The sequence below is a fragment of the Megalops cyprinoides genome, chromosome 11, assembly GCF_013368585.1.
Source record: "Megalops cyprinoides isolate fMegCyp1 chromosome 11, fMegCyp1.pri, whole genome shotgun sequence".
Taxonomy (NCBI): domain Eukaryota; kingdom Metazoa; phylum Chordata; class Actinopteri; order Elopiformes; family Megalopidae; genus Megalops; species Megalops cyprinoides.
Genome location: NC_050593.1, coordinates 22,779,818 through 22,800,669, shown reverse-complemented (window position 1 = coordinate 22,800,669; position 20,852 = coordinate 22,779,818). Strand labels below are relative to the sequence as shown.

At 47.7% G+C, this 20,852-nt stretch overlaps 1 protein-coding gene and 1 pseudogene across 10 annotated transcripts in view; one reads left to right on the top strand and one right to left on the bottom strand.

Moving 5' to 3' along the window:
• mycbp2 (MYC binding protein 2) overlaps nt 1-20,852 on the bottom strand; it is an 86,506-nt gene that overhangs the window by 2,569 nt on the left and 63,085 nt on the right. For 6 of the 10 annotated variants that reach the window (XM_036540129.1, XM_036540132.1, XM_036540130.1 and 3 more), the window contains 27 exons: nt 17,683-17,847; nt 15,940-16,041; nt 13,396-15,021; nt 13,051-13,220; nt 12,142-12,386; nt 11,602-11,769; nt 11,182-11,339; nt 10,527-10,726; nt 10,017-10,166; nt 9,741-9,901; nt 9,255-9,411; nt 8,905-9,129; nt 8,633-8,698; nt 8,072-8,311; nt 7,424-7,513; nt 7,191-7,271; nt 6,467-6,733; nt 5,598-5,881; nt 5,293-5,389; nt 4,888-5,007; nt 4,337-4,438; nt 3,931-4,059; nt 3,687-3,819; nt 2,545-2,648; nt 2,070-2,258; nt 1,292-1,399; nt 795-1,004 (listed from right to left, as the gene is read on the bottom strand). In XM_036540129.1, the coding sequence (XP_036396022.1) occupies nt 795-1,004; nt 1,292-1,399; nt 2,070-2,258; nt 2,545-2,648; nt 3,687-3,819; nt 3,931-4,059; nt 4,337-4,438; nt 4,888-5,007; nt 5,293-5,389; nt 5,598-5,881; nt 6,467-6,733; nt 7,191-7,271; nt 7,424-7,513; nt 8,072-8,311; nt 8,633-8,698; nt 8,905-9,129; nt 9,255-9,411; nt 9,741-9,901; nt 10,017-10,166; nt 10,527-10,726; nt 11,182-11,339; nt 11,602-11,769; nt 12,142-12,386; nt 13,051-13,220; nt 13,396-15,021; nt 15,940-16,041; nt 17,683-17,847 (5,747 nt within the window). The remainder of the gene's footprint in view (nt 1-794; nt 1,005-1,291; nt 1,400-2,069; nt 2,259-2,544; nt 2,649-3,686; nt 3,820-3,930; nt 4,060-4,336; nt 4,439-4,887; nt 5,008-5,292; nt 5,390-5,597; nt 5,882-6,466; nt 6,734-7,190; nt 7,272-7,423; nt 7,514-8,071; nt 8,312-8,632; nt 8,699-8,904; nt 9,130-9,254; nt 9,412-9,740; nt 9,902-10,016; nt 10,167-10,526; nt 10,727-11,181; nt 11,340-11,601; nt 11,770-12,141; nt 12,387-13,050; nt 13,221-13,395; nt 15,022-15,939; nt 16,042-17,682; nt 17,848-20,852) is intronic. The other 4 variants (XM_036540134.1, XM_036540137.1, XM_036540138.1 and 1 more) reach the window with 2 other exon arrangements.
• LOC118786343 lies at nt 6,006-6,124 on the top strand (annotated as a pseudogene).

Sequence of the window (20,852 nt, the reverse complement as noted above, 5' to 3'; positions counted from 1 at the left end):
TCATCGGTTTAGCTTCTAAGATTTACGTTTTGTTTCCTTCCAGCCCAGAAAATAGTAGTAGTAGCTGTGTGCAAGCAAGAGGTAGCCAGGGCTTCTTGTAATGTAAGCCTTGGTTCTGAAAGTGAAAGAACTGTTGTATTTTAGGCACTGTATGAAGCAGTCAATTGCCATCTATACATTAAAGAAGCACTACTGCAATTTCTGCCATGTAAAAGGTAGTCTGCTACATGCTGGCTTCTTATAACATGTATGCTGACAGAAACTCAATCTGCCATTAAAGGCCTGTTATACAATAACACAGCTGCACTTTAAAACCTACTTGAATCCATTTACAGCTAGTAGAATGACACTAGAGCTGTACAAGCACACTGCACTCCTGTGTTTTGTTGGATTCCTATTTTTATTCTTTTTTTTTGGACTTCAGAAACTGAATCTTGGAACAAATCTGTTTCTGTAGGATATTTTTAAACCAACTGCCTTGGTTTGCCGTTTCCTCCACAAATGATACCAAGACTTGCTAAATATATTTAAAACCTGGTTGCCAGGGGTCACACTATCAGTGCACTATCCATGCATAGAAGAATGTTACCAGAGTTGCAATACCAAGCCAGAGTTTTATTAACTCTGACACAAGAACATTGACCTTGCAGAATTCATTTCACCATTGAGATGCCTGTGGCGTGGGGTGCTGAGATTACTGTTGTAACATGGGCATCCAGAAATTAACCCAACATTGATGATGAATACCAAAGCTGTGGCAGCAGGCTGGTGCAGACAGCTTGAAGCGGCCATACCTTTTTGCACTTGTAGCAGACGTAGTAGGCGTATCTGTTCATGGCAAAGCCAGCAGGGTCGTTGTGGAAGCGTGCACCAGGAGTGGTAATTGCCTCACTCTTATGCAGTCCTTCATATTCAAGTCTCATTAAAGCTTTCCTCCTCACATCTTCATAAAGCTCTTTAATGGGGTCCAGCAAGTCCTTAATCACTGAATGGTTAATTTTATTCTGAGAAGAAAGAGAGAACAGGAGTCTTATGAGGCAACTCCTCCATGCAGCTTTGATTCTGTTCACTCAAGACGGCATTTTGTGCTAAAATAATGTTATATGAGAATACTGTATCGGGACACCAAGTTAAAATGGAAGGGAGTTCAGCAGGTTTCAAACAGCAAACCGCAGCCCATACTAAGATAGATACAGTCGAAACTGTTTTTCCTTTTCCATTCCTCCATTTCCATTCTGTGCTTTTTACGGACAAGCTGCGTTCCCCGGTCAGCGGATACACGGTCACGTACCTTGCAGATGGGACAGGACATGAATCCAAAGGTAATTCGGGGTCCAAGCCAGCGGTTCTCCAGAACCCGGCGCGTGCACTGGAGATGGAACACGTGACTGCAGTCCAGCTGGAGACCGAGAGCAAAAACAAAGCCTTCATTTGCCGCTCAGAGTAACCCGCGGCCCACGCCGGTGTCAGCTGTGCTGTACCCCAGGCTCTCTGCCATACCTTCTCCCACACCTGCTACTCTGCTTCCATCTTTTTCCTCTTTATTTTTAACTTACTTGCCTCTTTCAAAGCAGGTTTTGCTGAGTCCTTGTTCTACCTAGTCCTGCATTTCAATCCCTTGAAAGGAATAATAATAGAAGAACATGGCGGTATTTACCCTAGTTTTTTTTAAAGGGCCCTAATATCTATGTTACTTACTGGTGGTTGAACATACAATACAAAGCAAACAGAATTCAAGAAGATTTAAAAGGGGTGATTTACTGTTTTTACGCAGACAAAATCTCTCACAGTAGCACTCTAATGCATTTGCAGGAAGTGCCTGGCTGAACAGAGATCTATTCCTGGGGCTAAAAAGAAAGCAGGGCTGTATACCCATGTTTTCCATTTCTTAGGTACTGGGACAATTTAACATGTCCTGAATATCATCATCACTGAGGATATACATCTAAAGGAAATTATTACCCTCTTTACAGTTGAGTTTACAGCTCTAAGCGGTGTTGGCGAGGGTAAACAGCTGATACACTGAGCGCGGGGTGAACGCTTGTGGACACCTGTCAGGACGGGCTCACCTGGATGGCGGGCGCGGCCGACAGGGCCTCTGTGAAGCAGATCATGCACATGTCGTCGGCGTCCTGCTTCAGGCAGGCCGTGCTCCGGTCGCAGCCGTGCAGGCAGGGCAGGCACTGCTCCTCGTTCTTCACGCCCCCGCACGGGTGACCGCACGCGTGTGTCTTACTGCAGGCCAGCTTGGCATACTCCTGCAAGGGGGGGGGGGGGGGGGGTCACAGGGGGGAGGGGGGGTTACAGAGAGGTAAAGGAGACGTTCAGCACACAGATATACAGCATGAAAGTGCATTTCTACAGTATGCCTCCTTGTGCAGACAGCAATCCACAATCTGGGGTACTATTAGGCACAAAGTATAAACGCTTGTAAAACATATGTACTCAAAGGAAAACTATTCATGCGTTCAAAGATTACCTCTGAGGTAAATAACATGTATTGCTCAGCATGTGTAATTGCCTGGCTAAGACTGTTGTGCTTACCTGACAGTCAGGGTCTGAGCACACACTGCCTACCGCAGAGAGTTCTGTGCCACTCCTGGTGCCACAGAACCGGCAGGCCTCTGAGCTGCTGGAGGCCGGCTTGCCTGAGGAACACAAGGGCAACACAATCAGAAGGGAAAAACTGTGCTCCACACCTCGTTTCCAACAGACGCCAAACTTCATTCGCTTCGTTTGAAAAGCTAACCCCACTTCAAGAGCAGACACTCTGCATCAGAGTGGTTTTCAGACACATTTCTTATTTTTGCAGTCTCCCGATGTGTAGAATTAGTGTAAACATTCATTAGTGTTTGACATATATTATATACATATATATATATATAGATATATATGTATATATACACACATACATACATACATACATACATATATATCAATGTTTGTTAACCCAGATGGTTTATGCACTCTACCCATGCTCTACTGGCATTCATTGAGAGATGATTCAACACACTGATATATTATCAGCAAACCAAATCATTAATGTTTAACTCACAGAGATAAGGGTTGAGGTGGTGGGATTGTGATTATTATTTATCTGTATATTCAACTCTATGATGTGAGGGCACAGTAAGCAACTTCAAAGTTTCCACAACAGGAAGTATTCATTCAAGTTTGTGACAGCCCCATTTATAATCAGACCACACATCCTAGATGTGTGTCATGTTAGACACAACTCTATATTTACACATGATAAAAGACACATTTGCTTTGACACACAAACATGATTAATATTGAACACAACATTGATTCAATCTTCGATGTGCCCAGTGAACTGAAAATGGTTCCTGTTAGAGTGCTGCGGAATCATTTAAAATGGTGAACAACACAGTTTGCAACTGAAATAAACAGGAAAGGTAAATCCACCAGTTCAACAGAATGCTTTTACTCTACAATGAAAATAAAAATTTTACATGGAGTGTTCACAGCTCTGTTTACACATGAATAGACCTGGATTTGCATGTGGATATGTATGTACACTTGCCGTACTGTAATACAATGAACTGTTGCAGGGGAACTGACTTACATTGTTGAGAATGGAAGACTGAAGGTAGAATATAAGTCCCTTCACGTGCTACTTTCAAAGGCCTGATCATAACATTAATGCAACGGTGTATCACAGTTACCTGTGTGCTCCCGGAACTCCACCATGGCCTTCATGGTCTTAGAGTCAGCCAGCGCCATCAGCCAGAAGAGCTTGGTCCTCCCACAGCCTTCATGAAGGTCCACCTTGATGGCTTCCTCCTCCTCTTTAAATACCTTCACAATGGAACATCACCACAAAGAGAACACATTTAGCGCTGTTTCTCAGGGCAGGGCACTGTCCTGCCTCTGCTGTGAGGGTTTTTTTTGGAGGGGGTGGGCGCTCACCTGTCTCTGGTGCGAGCGCGTGCGGCGGTGCAGGTGAAGGAAGCGGTCGCAGTCGGTGCACAGGTTCCCACACATGTTACACAGGATGATGGCCGCCGTCTCTCCGTCGTCATGGTTATCACACATGGGCTGTGGGGAGGAGTGAAGCGGTAGACCAAGGTTACATACGCAGCGCTCACCACCAACACTGGCTCTCTCTGGAAGAAACTGCTTCAACTGAAAAAAGGCTGAAGTATCACATATCAGCCAGAGAAGAGCATATTCTTGTGGATTGGCCAGGAGTGGCAGTTTTTTTGTTCTTGTTTGACACATCTGAGAATCAAAGACTCCAGAAACAAAGACAATGACAAAGAATATGGTCTCCCTCCCCCTTCCCTCACTGGGTCCGTCCCACGACCTGCCATACCATCTGTTTCTGCTGCCCGTCCTTGCCCATCCATCGTCCTGAGGACAGCCTGTCAACATGGTCCTGGTCCAGCACACACAGAGAGGCCAGAGCCAGCCACAGCTGTGGAACAGCAGTCACAGGGTCAGTTTACACACATCCCACTGTTTACATTCTACTGCCCTACATTCTGTTACATGCTTAGACAGCTTATACTTACACAGTAGTAAAAACCATAGGGGAATTTTAGCTAAATTTTAGCTAAAATTTTAGCCTAGCAACAGATTGTTCAGCTTGGAGCTGGATGGATTCATAATTAATAATTTAATCTTAATCTTAAAACACTGCACTGCAGTGTTAGCTATTAACACCTACCTAGAACAAATCAACCTTGATACAGTCCTGAAGTCAGATTCAAGCCTAAGATTTACTTTTTTCAACAGAAACAGACGGTATGTCAATGTAATATTTAATGTATTTAAAACTTGTGTATGGGAGGCAGTAGAAAATCTGTGCCAGTGTTTTCAGAAAATGTCCTGTTGTGCAGTGTTTTATCACCACTGCGTCCTTACCCTGGTGGTGGCGATGCAGCGCACTGGTGCGCGATGTTCTTCCTCCATCTTGGTGAGGGCAATAATGGTCTCTGCAATGGCATTCTTTGTCACCCTGGACCAAGCCTCTGATAGGTGGCCCTGTAGCAAAAAAGCAAAACAAAATAATATTCATAACCGCATAAGAGTATCTCTGAATATGCATCACAAGAAAATGTCCCAATCATCTGTATTTTTTTGTCCCAATGAAATGGGATTTACAGCAGTATTTTATGAGCTCTTTATGAATAAAATTTTTCACTTTAACTGCTCTCCCACATCCAAGGAGGGTGTCTGTTTTTAATTCTGATTCTGAGGATATTTAATGCCCAGATGAGAAACACTCCATTTCCCATCCATATTGCAGTGGACTGCAGGGCTACTTACAGCAGCCATGTCTTTGACCAGCTTAATGATGATCTCAGCGATCTGTGGAGGTGTGGAGCCCTTCATCCACCAGTGACTCTCCCCCCTCCTGATATAACTAGAAAGAGAAGGAGAAGGGGTTCAAATTAGCAAACATTCAAAATACACAGCTGACAACCAACTAAGAAAGCCAGTAGTGAAGGAAAACATTACTTCTCAAAAAAAGAAGAAATATTTAATAGTGCGTTGCCTAAAAGACTGTCCCTGGACATTCATTAGTTTGTTTAGATGTGACCAATAATGCTTGCCATCTCTGCTGGCCTCACCTGGAGTTGAAGATCATGGGCAGTGTGACGGTGGTCACGCCCTTTCCGGCGGCGGTGCCCGCTGTGCCCACGATGGTGGTGCCCTTGGCCTTGAGCTGGACGGTCAGCGCCTTGGCGATGCAGCCCAGGAACATGTCCAGGATGCCCAGCTTGTTCCAGTCACCTTTCTCCGTGGAGTGGATGATGTCGCTGATGTCCGCAGGTGGCAGGGCCTTCACCCCTATGATGCTGGCCAGCCGGGCAGGGGTCACCTCGGGGAGCACACGTCTGAGCAGGGAGGTCACCTGTCAGGGGAGCACACCCGTCAGACCACCAACACAGTGATCGATTAGTGAGAAAGAGAAGGACTACATGAGGCCTGCTGCCCCGGCTTTGTGGGGTAAACAACACACCTTGGACTACAGTGCTGCTTAGGGCCATACCACCCTGAACATACCCAATCTCATCTGATCTCAGAAGCTATGCGGGGTCAGACCTGGTTAGTACTTGGATGAGAAACTGCCTGGGAATACCAGGCACTGTGAGCTTCTGTTGCTCATTCAACTTAGATGATTACACTTCTGTTCTATTGTGCTGTAAGTCACCCTGTATAACAGTGTCTGCTAAATGAATGTAATGTGATGTAATGTAGAGGAGCTAATGGCAGCACAAACAATGCATGCCAGCATCTGACATTTACGCAAAACACTGTCCTTTCTTGTGTGCTGCTGTATCAGTGGTTCAACTTTTGAGCAGAGAGTTCTGCACTCTGTAAATCTTTGAGGCAGCTACTTTCGAAAAGATGCTTCATGAAGTAAAACTGTATTGACCGATAAACGGCAAAGGCTAGCAGAGCCCCACTGGCTGGCGCAGCTGTGAGAGGCACCGACCTGTCTCTGCACGCGGGGCGAGGCTGTGTGCAGCAGGGAGAAGAGGTCCTGCAGCAGGGTGAGCTGCTGGGCCAGGTACTGCCGGCCCACGTTGGAGCCGCTCAGCGCCAGCACCATGGACAGCAGCTCGAAGCAGTACGCGTCGGACGAGGCGTCCTCGTCGCTGGGCTGGGAGTTGGCGTTCTCCTTGCTGGAGATGGCGTGCTCCCACTCCTCGCGCACGCGCGTGGCCTCCATGCGGATGGCCTGGACGATGTGGGCGCACACCTGCGCAGACGGGGGGAGGGCGGGGCAGGAGGGAGAGTTAGGGCACCTCCTCTGACACAATCTCTGCTCCAGGCTGCTGTGGCTTACAACAGCCTGGTACAGAGGTGGAGCTGACACTGCAGACGTGTGTCTTGTTTCAACACTCGCTCTTCCACAGGTACGCTTACATTACTTTCCACTGCTTGATCAACTAAGACTGCAGCATATCTATGGTGGAATAGTTACACTATGAAAACGATAACTGTGTCCTATTTAAAGAGGCACATACCTGTTTTTCTAGATGTGCGAGTGTGTTCATACTTCTTCTGTGGCTGTGTTGGGATTACAATTCTGTCTGTCTGTCCTGTCTCTTCCTGTTTTTTTCTACAGGCATGTGTGAGTGGATACTGGTCTCTGCAGGTTTCCCTTGTGCTGTGTGCAGTTATACCGGTCTGAACAGGCCTGTGTGTGTGTATACCTGTTTCTGCAGGTTGGTGAGTTTGCTCCTGCTGAATATGATTCCCACCATGTGTTCTTTCAAGTCTGCATCAGACGGAGCCTGAAGATAAACAGCCAATAAACAAACATGCACTGTCAATAATACAAATGTCAATCACCTTGTATTCTCTCCGTAAGCAAAAGCTCATCACATTGGCTGATCACACCTCACACCCTACATGAGAGCAGGCATGGCGGTGACCCCACACTGACCTTGTCCTCTCCCTCAGGGGATGACAGCAGGTTCTTCTCCTCCTGCTCTGGTGTCGGCTCTGCATCTCCACTGATCAGCTTTCCAAACACCTGTAAGCAGAGAAGTCCCCTTCATGTAAACCACACTCACAAAGGAATTTGCAGCACCCACAGCAACAAACTCAACGACTTGGTCACGCAGCATCATGTCATGCTGAGCAAAGGGAACACTTCAGAAAAGTTTCAAAATCTTTTATTTAATAAAACAATTCTCCAGTCTGAATATGCTGGTGGCAGCAGGAGTACAGAGTTGGAGACTGACAGCAGGATAGCACTCAGCCTGCGCTCATATTCTCTAACTCATGTTCTACAGTCAATAGCTGTTTACAATTAATAGTTCTGCTGTCCATGGTGCACTTTTGATGCTGTATGCAAACACTACGGGAGGCACTGGAACCGGAGTCAAATTCCTTGTGTGTGTAGAAGCATGGCCAATAAATTCTGATTCTGATTTTGATTCTGATATTCCAAGTGCAGTACTGCTCGGTGATGACCTCTACCGCTACATGAAACGCCTGACATACACAGCGGGTGAGCATGTTGGGTAAAAGCGGGACTGTTTGCGTGCACGGGTCACATCCTGGCCGCTAAGCGGCAGGCAAAACCCACCTGTGAGGTAATGAGGCGGAACACGCGCAGCGTCTCGGCCTCGCAGTTCTTCTGCTGGGCCACGCTGGCCGAGATCTGCCCGGCGATCTTGATGCTGTCGCCCTCCTTCCAGCCCAGCACCTTGACCTGCCGCACACGCAGGGTGTTCTCCGGGCCCTTCAGCTCCAGCTTGATGACGTGGTGGTCGCCGCCGGGCAGCTCGCTGGTGACCCAGCCCATGTGCCGCGAGTCCAGGTCCACCTGAGGGGGAGAAGAGGCACTCTGTTGGCATGGTGAGGGTGGCAGCACCCGAGGAAGAGGGCACACAGTGTGGAGATATGGAGGTGGCTCTCTACATGTGACCCAATAGCGGCTGATGTCTTGATCTGAAAATGCTTTGATGTACACTCATTGGCATTTGCCTGGAAGCCAGAAACCTGAAATGTCAGCTGAACCTAGCGGTGGTATGCACTAAACCTCAAAGCATTATTGACCACCTAATTAAAGGAAGCGGAAACATCTCACCACAGCTTCAATGGAAACAAATGCAATCCTTATGACTGACATTTGAAAAGTCCGCACCTGTTTAATTCTGCAGAGATCCTCCACTGCTTTCCCACACAGGAACGTCATAGATGTCACTTTGTTCTGTAGATAGAGAGGTGAGACAAAAGGTTACACCACAGGTACCCCAGCAAAAAAATCACCCACATTACTGATTCATGGTGTCTGGAGACAAAACGGCATTAAGGACTGAGGTCAAACACATCTGAAGGGGGGCTGAGGAACTGAGCATCATGGGAAGGGCTGGTGGGCCTCTCAGTGATGAGATACTGCAGCATGCCCAGACTCACCCCAATGTCTCGGGAGTTGTCCACATGCACAGACACGTAGGTAGCATTGATTCCCTTCACACAGCTGATGGTGATGCTCTTGGTCTTGTTCTTGTCCTCGTCCCCAGACTCCCAGAATGTCTCCGTGGAGCCGTCGGTCAGACTGCCGATCATGGCCGGCCTGCTGGACGTCTTGATGTCCACTACGCTGGTCAGGTCCTTAAGGCAGGTGACCATGCACAGCTCCTGGAAGCACACCAGGAAGACCAACATTTTCATCATCTACCTACTCTACCTACCAATCCATTTCTGCCTTTCCTTTCAGCCACCTTCATGTGTACACAGCGTATTACAGTCAGTGCCTCTCTGACCTGGCTGATGGCCTCATATCCAGACTGCACGCTGATGTTGAAGCTCTCCTCACTGTCCCCGTCATCTGACTTGGACAGGATGTTGTTGATGTGGTGAAAGACATTGCTCTGGTGCAGGAACTGATGGTCCGACTGCTTAAACTTGAGGCTCCAACACCTGTAGTAGTGACAGCAGATGATCACTCGAAGGCTAAAACTAATATATTCCAATAAAATGGATGCCAGACATGATGCCAGTCAGGTGATTCGGTGTTTTTTGCCCTTTGTGTTGGAAGTGTGGGTGGAGTTTAACTCAGGCAAAGTGTTTTAAAGTGTGTGGACCTATACAGATGTATTAATGGGAGGAGCACTGTGGACACAGAAACTCTGGAACATGGTGGGCAGAGTGGACAGTACAATGTGAGTAAGGTCATTGTGGAAGCAAGGTGTAGGGGGAGCACTGTGGGTAGGCTCATGTATAAGATCCTTGTAGGTAGGGTATTGTACCGAAGGGCCATCTGCTGCAGGGAGCTACCACTGGGCAGCGACATCATGAGGTCAGAGATGGTCTGGAGGAGACGGTGGAAGGTGTGGGGGAGGGGGTGAGCGGCCTCCCCGGCGATCACGATGTCAGAGAGCGGGTGTTCACACACGCCAAGGTCCTTCTCCTGCAGGGAGCACACACCAGTCAGGAGGGACAAAAGCAAGAACCGGCCCATCCATCCAAGCAACTGGCAAAAACCTCAAACACAACGCTTTCATCAACCCTCAATCCAACGTCACCTGCTCCGCATTCTCCTTGTTAGCTTTGTTCTCTTCCTCCTCCTCCTCCTCAGGCTCAAAAGGCGAGGGTGTCAAGGAGGCCACAAAGTGCCACAGGATGTCATGGAGCGAGGTCGTCTGGATCACGTTGCAAAGCAGCCAATTAAAGGCCTGAGGAAAGGGGAAAGGACAGTAGTGGTCAGGGCTCTGCCAGGTGACATACTGTAACAAATCATGCATTCATTACATTACACTTAACTGAGTTACATAGGTTACAGTTTTTACATATTATCCATTTATACAGCTGGATATTTACTGAGGCAATTGTGGGTTACGTACCTTGCCCAAGAGTACAGCAGCAGTGCCACAGCGGGGAACTGAACCAGCCACCTTTCAGTCACAAGTTCTGCTCCTTACCACTATGCTACACTACTGCCCCATTGCCAGTAAAATAACACCATTGTGGACTAATTACAGGAGCATCACAGCTAGGGGAAGGTATTGTGCACACAGCCTCTGATTTAGACCCACCTCCATGGCGAAGACCCTGCAGGCGGACTTGCGCAGCGCGTGCTTCATGGCCACCTCCAGCCCCTCCAGGTCGTGGTGCTGGATGACAAAGGCCAGCACGGGCCACTGGAAGTTCCGTTCGCCCTTGCTGAGGGAGCCGTGGGCGGAGATGAGGCGGGAGAGCTCGGGAGAGGGGTGGCGCAGCAGCGAGGAGCCCACTTCTGCCACGGGACAGAGAGACGACCGTCACACACAGCCTGTTCTTGCAGCACATTCCCACAAGTCCACAGGTATGTCTATTCCACAACATCAAGAACATCGTGTTCCTCCACTCTGACTGTCTTTTTAAAAAAGAGTTTATACGCAGGGCCATAATGAACACGGTCACTCATATTCCTTCTTTCCTCTATATTTTTAGTTATTGTGTAAGTACTTAGCTAAGCATGTAACTGTATGTGATGTAACAGCAATAGAATGTAAATAGTGGTTTGTGTGTAGACTGACCCTGTGACTGCTGTTCACTTATATTTGTGATTGTATCTGCACTGTTCTCATACAGCACCATAGTTCACGGTATAGAATACTGATGTCAACTCTTTCATCAATCCCTTCGTGATTGGCTTGCTTAGATGACAAAGTCATTGAGCCAGTGAACATGGGTCCTTGGGTAGCGTACCGGCGTCTCCACTGTGGACCCTACGCCGGGGTACGGCCTTCACGCGAGCGGGAGAGGCTGAGTGCTGCTTGTCGTACTCGGAGGCCACCACTGAGTAGGACCTCTGGAAGACGGTCCTCTTCGCCGTGTCGCTGTCAGTGATGGGACTGGTCTCCAGACTGGGAGGAAACAGCACAGTCAGCCTCGTGTACTTAAACAACAACACGCTAAAGCACTGTAACGCTATGATGCGACACTGACACATGACACGTACAATAAAATGAGAAAGTACATACAATAATAACAGACTTTGTGTATTTTCTGCGTGAAAGTGTGCAAAGAGCAACCCAAGACAGCGCAGAGACACAATGACGAAACATTCTTCAGCCACTCTGTGCTGTCCCCCTCTCACACTCCGTCCTCGGGTCACACTGGGGCTACCTGGGAGGCATGGACTTCATGTTGCTCTCCGGCTCCTCGAAGACGTTGGGACAGGCATCTGGGGTGACTGAGATGTAAGGTGCAGGAACCGAGGTGGAGCGCAGGTATCGCATCTCATCCTGGAAGAGGTTGTCGTCCTGGTAGGCCCCAAAGTTCTCTGTGTGATGCCTGTGAGACAGAGAGAGAGGTGGTGCTAAACGGCAAAGCCAACATGCACCTCAAAGAACCGGAGCCCACACTGAGGTGAGCAAAGCCCCACTGAGATATCCTCATAACTGCATGTGAATGAGTTGCACTTTACAGCAGTGAGGAACATGCCCAAAAGAACATGCACAAAGGGTCATAAGCATGAATCCCATTTACTGACAAAGGTCTGTAACTGGGACCCTACTAATACTCCATAATGACTAGATCCTAAATTCAATAAGCACTGTTTAAAATGTGTGGAATTTGCTAACATACAGCTAACTGGCAACCCTTAATGATTAACTGTAAATCTTTTTCAGTTACAATTATCGCCAGTGGCAATGAGTCACGCACCGTGCCAGCGTCTGCAGGTAGAGGCAGCTGATCTTATTGGGCAGCTCTTCGGACACTCCCTCCTTGAGACTGGGCAGCTGGGTGTGGAAGGGCTTTGGCGGGTGGTGGCACAGCAGGCTGGGCTCAGCGGCGCTGCTCAGGGACAGCAGGAAGAGGGCGTTGGCCCGGATCACCTGGTGCGCCTCCATGGTGGGCAGGGCCCGGGGGGTCTTCACCTGCAGGGGCTTCTTCCTGGACTGCTTCACCTGAGACAGAGGAGACCAACAACACGCCCTTTACTCAACATACTTGCTTCAGCTTGCTTTCTTATAGTTTTCCTTCAGCTCTTCCCAATGATAAAATATTCTATCAAATATCAACCATATATGTTTGTTCACTGTTGTAGTAAATAGTTTCCAAAATATTTCTATGACCTGACAACGAGTCAAAGAAATTGAAAACACAATATAAGCTTTCTTTGATTAATCCTGTCTTAAATCTTTTCAATGAATGCTCAGTCCCCCCGACAGTCAATATGTAACCACAGGATTAGTTTTAGTAATGTCACCATTTCCTGTGTGAGTTTTAACATTTTGAGCAACCTGGAATCAGCAAAATTCTGCTTTTAACAATGTATTACCACTCTTTTTCCATTTTACAGAAATAGCATGGACCCCCAGTTCAGACTAAACTTCAATGGACAGCTCATTCAACCGAAGGGGAGCTATTTCACACAGTCATTTGAAATAAATCTAGCACACAGGGAAGCCTAAGAATGGCTTTTGGGAAGCCCTGACATTTTAAAAGGATGACATACACAGAATCTCTAGCAATCCATATATGAACCATCTCTCTTTCCATATTAAAACCAAAAAGTTCATTTCCCGGGGAGAGCACGTAAGAACTGGTAGATAAAAAGCAGAGGAATACCTTTTCCCTGGCTGCTGTCTGTTTCTCTCTTAGATACTTCTCTCGGCAGCGGTCACACACCAGGTACCAAGTGCTTCCGCCGATCCCTCCGTCTCCACAGTTACCCGCCCAGCCTCCACAGAAGTGTCCAATGCTGTTATAGCCTTGACCTCCAGCATAACGTCCACAGCCTGGCAAAGCAAGCATGAGAGCCCCTCTTAGTGAATTATTCTACAAAAAATGTCACCATGCTCTTCCATAGAAGTCTCTATACAAAAAGAAAATGCAATTCTTGTTATTGCCTGCTTAATAGATTTCAGCAGGCTGGGGCATTACTCAACCTTTTCATCAGGCTGTGGGGCTTACCTGGGTGGGCCTGCCTCATATGGTAGGTGACTGGATAGGGATGGGACTCTCCACACAGCTCACAGATGGTGTCCTTCTCTGGGCCTCCCATGGCCAGCTGGGCCATCTCCCCAAAGAGGTTCCCCCTGGGGCGCACCTCCGCCTTCTCCTTCTTCTTCTTCTCCTTCTTGGCCTTCTTGCTGTCCTTCTCGTTCTCCTTCTTCTTGAGGATGGCGCTGGAGCCGGGGCTGGGGAATATCATGTTCTGGGTCGCGGCTTTGATGGTCGCCAGGGATATGTCCTCCCAGAAGGCCACCAGGTGCTGCAGGGTGAGGGGGAGGATGGACTTGGACCTCATGGAGGAATGGCTGGCCACCTCGTAAGCCACCGGCTCCGCCTTGCCGTCCTCGCACTTCTCCGGCAGCGGCGGCTCCTTCAGCATGGACAGCACCTTGTTCTTGTTGATGCTGCCCATCTTGGAGATGTCCGGCCCGTGGGGCGAGATGTTGAACATGTTGAGGGCGGAGGAGATCTCCAGGGAGTGGCGGTTCTTCAGCTTGCTCTCCTTCTCGTCCGCGGCCTGCTGGCCGCCGAGCGAGCTGCGGATGGGGGCGTGCTCCTTGGTGAGCTCGGGGTTGAACTTGAGGAAGGAGGAGCAGGCCATCGCGTCGTGCACGATGCCCTCGTGCCACAGGAACGCGGCGAAGACGGCCCGGGCGCACTCGGCAACCGACGGCGACATGGCCTGCTTGGCAGGCTCCGCCAGGCGCAGGCCCTCCCCTTTGAAGAGCGGTCCGGACTTGTCTTTTTTGGGCCTGACGTGCCGGCTGGACGTCTTGCGGCTGACTTTGGGGGAGGAACGCGTTTCTAGCTCTTCCTTGACAGGGGCCTTCCCGATGCTGAAATGCACCTTTGAGGAGCCCTCTTCAGCACTTCGCAGCTCAACATTCTCAGAGTTTCCGTCCTCACTGTTGGACAGCAAGGCACTGGAAGTGCAGACTTCCACCACCTCGCTGTGGAGGTTCTCCTGGACCACGTGCGGCGAGGGAGCACGGTTCTCCGCATTGCTGCCCCCTTTCCCGTCTTTGGGAGGGACTTTTGGTTTGGGCGAGGTTGACCGGCCTCTCAGGGGCTCCGTCAGGGGCACCTTCTTCTTCCTCAGCGTGTCAGGATCCAACGTGTACGAGTCAGATTTGGATCGCTCGCGGGGAGGGTCCAGCCGGGCCTTGGGCGACGTACTGACTTTCTGAGGTAGGTTCTTGTCATGGGGGGAGGAGGGGCGGGGCGAGCCGGTGCTGGAGGGGCTGGACCTGCCAGAGCAGCTGCCTTTCTGTTTGGGGGAGGAAGCCCTCGAACCCGGGGTGGGGGACTCGGCCCTCAGGCCTGGCGTCCTGCCGTCGGCCTTCAGGGCCTGCAGAGTGTTGTGGTTGGGGGAGTGGGACCGGCTGTGGGAGTCGGACCTCAGCTTGCCCGTGTCGGACCTAAGGATTAGAGCCTCGCTGGCGGACATGCTGTCGTTGTTCCTGGTCTTTCCCTGCTCGGAGTTTCGGCTGCCACGCCCCTCTGGTTTGGGGGACCGGCTCTCCTGCCGGTGCTTGCCCGCGGGGGACATGGGCCGAGATGTGGACGCCAGGTTTCCCCTCTCACCTACACATTGTGACACACCCTCAGTTAAACAGGGAGTTTAGTTAAGGGAATCACACTGCTCAAAGAGGAGGCAGTTACCACATATCTGAGAATTCTGTTAACAACATCTGACAGTAATTAAATGAATTAAATTAATGAAAATAGACAGCTGAAAATGGAATGGGGGAAAAACAGGAACTGATGTAAACAGCATACAGGTCAGAGCAAAAAGAAACAAAATCAGTGATTAAAACAAAACTATAACAGGAAACTGAAAAAATTTTGAAAAATGTAAAATTTCAAAGAGAAACAACCTCAGCATTGCATATCCATTACAAAAGAGCATTCTGGAAACACCTTAGCTTGGGAGGAATTTTATAACAGATTATGATCACAATGCTTAACAGCCATTTCAATTAACTACAGCTTGTAACTATGCTTATATTCTTCTTCTCGCTGCTGAGCTCTCCCCTGTCATCTACTGGTTATTGACCTGAGACAACTCGGCTGTCATGATGTCACAGGTCGCAATTTGAAAGAGGAGGAGACATTGTAGCGGCACAACAAACCTCCAGATTAGACATCAATACCACTACCTACGTTTGGCTGAGAAAGCAAAGTCAGACAGCGATAAAAAGAACGAAATGCAAGCTTTCTCTTAAAAAAAAAAACAGAACTAAGAAGAGAACAGTACAGGATGCACACGTCCCCATGGAATCTCACTGATGGGTCAAAGGCCAACAGAAACAGGTGAGAGACCCCCGACCACGTTTAACAGGCCGAGGGGCCACACATCCCTTCTCAAGGCTTGCGAGCCAATGACCTTCACTAAGGATGACAGGGGGAATAAATGGAGCATGGAGCAGCGGATGAGATGGACCCCAGCCGTGAGTCTCCCGGACCTTTTTCCCCCCGGCCCGAACGCATGCATTTACCCACCCTTTTGTCTGAGAGCGAGAGATGAGAGAGCGGTGCCTGGCCCGGCCACACTGCTTTTGTGCACACGCTCACGTGAAGCAAGGCTGCGTGATGAAGCGTCTACTGCAGAAAACAGTGGCAGGTAAGCAACAGGGCTCAAATGGAGGGAGGCTATCAGAGAAGAGATACACAGTAGGCACAGGAGAACAAAAGAAGGCAGTAATAGATGAATGGGTGGCTGCTGGCGGGGGGGGGGGGGGGGGGGGGGGGGGCGCTGGCACTGAAACCCCTGGCAGTTCATGTACCTGCATTGTGTGGGGGAGAACCTGATTCACTCTGTTCTGCACATACGCATGTGAGAGCAGAGACACAGCGGACCTCACGGTGAAACAGTGATTCAGCGTTTAAGCCTTGTTTCCATTAGACAGACCAGCTACATCCTCAGAACTTGTGTTTCCTCTCACGCTAGATGAAAGTGGGTCAACATAAGCACAGCTCTCCCCAGCGTCATTATGAGCGTTCATAGAGGAAGATGACTTAGGAAAGTGAGGGCAGTGGGGAAGTGCACACAGCTCAAACACTAATAGAAACAAGGAATATAGTACTTTTTCAACAAGATCAACTTAATGATGTACGTAAATCATTATAAATGCCATTTTCTCCCATTCAATTAATCTCTCAATCCAACTAAGTAGATAAAGGGAAATACCTGCGTTGTGCATCATGGAGATAAGCGTTTTTTCAGTTAATTAAGTATTTAGTGTGCTTAATAATTTATTAATCTAATTAATTCACCACCTGTATTATTTAACAACAAATAACAGGCCACCATGAGCCTGCTCTTTGGATTCCCATTTCACTGAAAACAGCTATAATTCAATAATTTATCACATCACATACATAGCAGAGAAGCACAATAGCAAGTACTGTAGATCGTTTATTCACCATCTGGTATTCACTACCTGGTAACAATGATGATTTAAAGAGTTCTGATTTAAAAAACACCTACCTTTATTTTCTAATAACTGCCTTTAGGGAAAGTGGCTTAATAGAACTGTATATTAAATTAAATAACACATCAATATTGATATTTGATTAAAGGTGTTTTCTCTGTCTTACACACACATGCATTTCCAGATTTATTTGATAGCCAGGCAGGTTACTATAAAAGTCAACTGAATTGCAAACCATCACTCACATCTATTTCTGACTGGCCCAGTAGCTATGCTGTCTGATGGAAACAAGGTATCTATTATCTGATATGGAAGATTCTCTTGCAGAGTATGCTGTATCTTGCAATATTAATTGTTACCGTGTATATTATGACATACTAAAAGTGTTACTGTTAGTTACTCATGACTAATGAAGACAGAAAAAGGGTATTTCCAAACGAGACAAATACATCCCAGCTTACTTCAGGCCATGGAGCATCAGACAGTTTTTGTCAGTATAAGACATAAGGAAATGACTATTAGAGGGATAGGATGGAGCCTATCAAACTGGTTTCAGAGACAGAGGGGCTGAGGTGACATCTTGGGCGGGGTAGGAGATGGTTAAGATGGATGGTGGTGAAATGGAGGGGGGTGGGGAAGGGTGGGGGTGGAAGCCGCACCTACCAAAACAGGGGGCAAGCAACTGAGGGGGGGGGGATAGGAGCAAGTCATTCATACAAACCAAAGAGGAAAAACAAAAAAAAAAAACAACCAAACAAACAGCTCCTGTGCAGGCAAGCGCCGACACTGTCAGACAGACGGACAGACTTACTCGGAAGCTGTGGTTGCGGCTGAGGCTGCTGGGAAAGGGACTGTCCAAACACAAATGGGCTGTGGACAAGGGAAGAGGGAGGTTGGGCGGCTGGCTCAAATACGGAGGGAGCTGGGAGGAAAGGCCCAGACTGAATGGAATTCAGTATAGCGCTCAGCCGGTCACCTGCAATATGGAAGACAAGGGGAAAACTACAGCTTTGACTAACCTTCCAAGGAAGCGCGCGCACACACACACGCGCCACAGCGCACACCGTCCCACACTGACACGCTCGCTGGCAATGCTGGGGTGTGGAGTGGACTGACAGCACGCCATGGGTGATGGATGACAGGGGATGGGGTGTAGCGGCGTCGGTGGCGACAGCCTAGGCCTTGACAGCAATAGCAGCAACGCCACACTTGCCATTTGTTCATTGAAACCGGCCGGCCTTCAAGGAGGCATTACTGTAGGCTACGGCAACAAGGGATTTTGTCCCTGGTGGGATTTTATCATTTGGACATATAATGAGGAAATGACAGTTCTCCGCAGTCACAATTTATTTCTGGAGCACTGTTTGGAACAAATGATGCTTCTGTTCAAATGCAGGTCTCAGAATACAGAAAGAACAACTGCTACAAAATTAGGAGACCATGAGGTTTTAGCACCATTTGATAACACAGCACTAGTTCAGAGACAGGAGTGTGATCAGATCCAGGTTAAATTTAGTCCTTAGACTGGGTTTGGGAGGGAATCCGGGCCTTATATTGCTGGTAAAGGAAAAGAGGGTGAAGCCCAGTCATACACTGTGGGTCTGACTTCAACAGTCAGCTTTAGAATCAAGGAAAGGTTAGGCTTCAGACTAAGGGGAAAAATATACCTGAGACTGATGGTAAAGATAGAAGTAAAGAAGGGGGGGGGGGGGGGGTAAGCTGGGGCACAGCTGTGGGGGAAAGCCAGGCCTTACACTCTGGGCAGCACAGCCATATATTGGACTAGGAGTGAAGTTGAGTCTTAAATTGAGGGTGTAGGGGAGTGACGCTGAATCTTAGACTGAGGGTGTAGGGGTTTCTCCAAAGCACACAGGATCCTGTCCATGCGCAGAGTGACAGTTCACATTACAGCAACATTCAGCATGAAACGCAATGGGAGGGCATGCAGAACACGACACACGTACCAAAAGGGAATGACAACTCGTAAAGGGTGGGGGGTGGGGGGTGGGGGGGACAGTGGGCTGCTGCTGTCTGTGGCTTTCCGAGGTCTACATCACCCACCTTCACCACTCCAAATGAAAAAATACGCACTGGCGTTTTACTCAGCGAATGCCACAGTGTACAAATGGGAGGAATTTCATTTACTGGTGCTCGTGTTTAACATAACCCTTCACAGAATGCAGTTTCAAAAAAAGCATTAATTAAAATCAAATAAAAATAAATGAAATTTAAAACTGGAAAAGAGGACATTCACCTTCATCAGCTTAACAAATATACGATAACCTCAATTAAAAATATTCTCAATTGGCCAGATAGAGGGTATACTTGAGGCACAGTGACCCTGCTCATGTCATCCTTTACACCTAAATCAACTTTATTCAGGTTATAGAGACTCTGAGAAGACCTGCCTGTACAAGGTGACCGCCCTTTCTCAGAACTGAGACATCCAGTTATTGGTGTCCTCAAAAGCAGAGTGCTGCATCTTGCAGCGAGTATATTGTATAACAGACCTAGAAGATGATGATGAGGAGAATGAGACCACTTTCTCCGCTGTGCAGTGGCCGCATTTCTGTAAGGAGACCCAGCCTTCACAAGGCTGAAGACATAAGAGGCCTGGAGACAAGCTCTCTTTGTGCCCTTTCACACCTCCATTTTCACACTAGTCACATTTAAAAACATTCACACTGGCTCTATTCTGTCTGTTATGAAATGAAAATATGGCCAATGCTTTAGTTACTTGTATACTATCTACCAAATGCTCACATTTACTACAAACAGATCTGTTCTGAAGAGTCGTGAGCTCCTGAACCACATGAAATAAAATGCTGGAATAACACCACGGTCCGCACAGGTACGATGTATATGCGTGGACTAAGAAGTATTTCCTTTACCGAGAGCAAGACCATCTAAACCATAATAATCTATACAAATGTGCAAAATATCCAAATCCCCTCAAACAGAAACCTGTGAAAAGCCTCAGGGTGAGGATGGGGTTTGAGGAAGGACAAATACAGGCAGTCCCCACTCATCCCTATAACTCCACACTTACAACATCGATGAAAATGCTGCCATTGATTTTTTATAGATTTGTCTAATGAACTCCTAGCACGAGAAAGGAAGGAGACGCGGGGGGGAAGATGACGAGGGTAAAAAAAAAAAAAGTCTGAAAAGGCTAATGTTTTTTTTCCTCATTGGGGGACTTGAGGGGGAGTAGAGGGGGAGCTTATTTCATTTTCTTTGTATGTGTGCACTGTGTTACACACCCCGTGAATAAACACTGGTCTGACAATTGTAATTTGTTTCAGGCTGTCCTCTTACTCGTCAACTATTACACAGTGTACTGCCACAATACTGACACTGTATCATACACAAGTAAAAGTATTTAAATATACAGATAAAATATCTATGAATATCTGATTTAAAGCCATACTTATCTAGATATTTGTTTGAAAATTTTGATTTCCACCCTGTGCTCTGGAACTCAACTTTCAAGTATAACATCTCGTCTATGGGAAAATGGGATTCATTTTGCAATTATCCGGCACCCAACAGGGTTTCCAGGAACAGACTGTCATACAAGCAGGGACTGCCTGTAATGCTAACATTATTGGGTAAAAACACTGAATTACTCTGTTATGAAGGTAATGTATCAGAATCAAGGGAGTTCTGAGTCTTCTTTCACAAAGGGGTTTTTATGTCCTACGCTGTTCTGAACACAAAAACAAATCTGTACAGGATACACACTGACACAACTGAAAAAAAAATCTAAAACTAAAAACTAAACTAAAAAATCTAAAATCTAAAACTATTTCCCATCCATGGCCACTGATACACTAAGTTTGAGCGACTGAAGAGTTTATTTCATAATTTTAAAAATACGATATTACCACAAGGTGGACAAGCTGCATCCAAATACAAATCGAGGATAACAAAAAGCCAGAGTCACAAATGTGTATTATTTTATATACAAAGACTCAAACC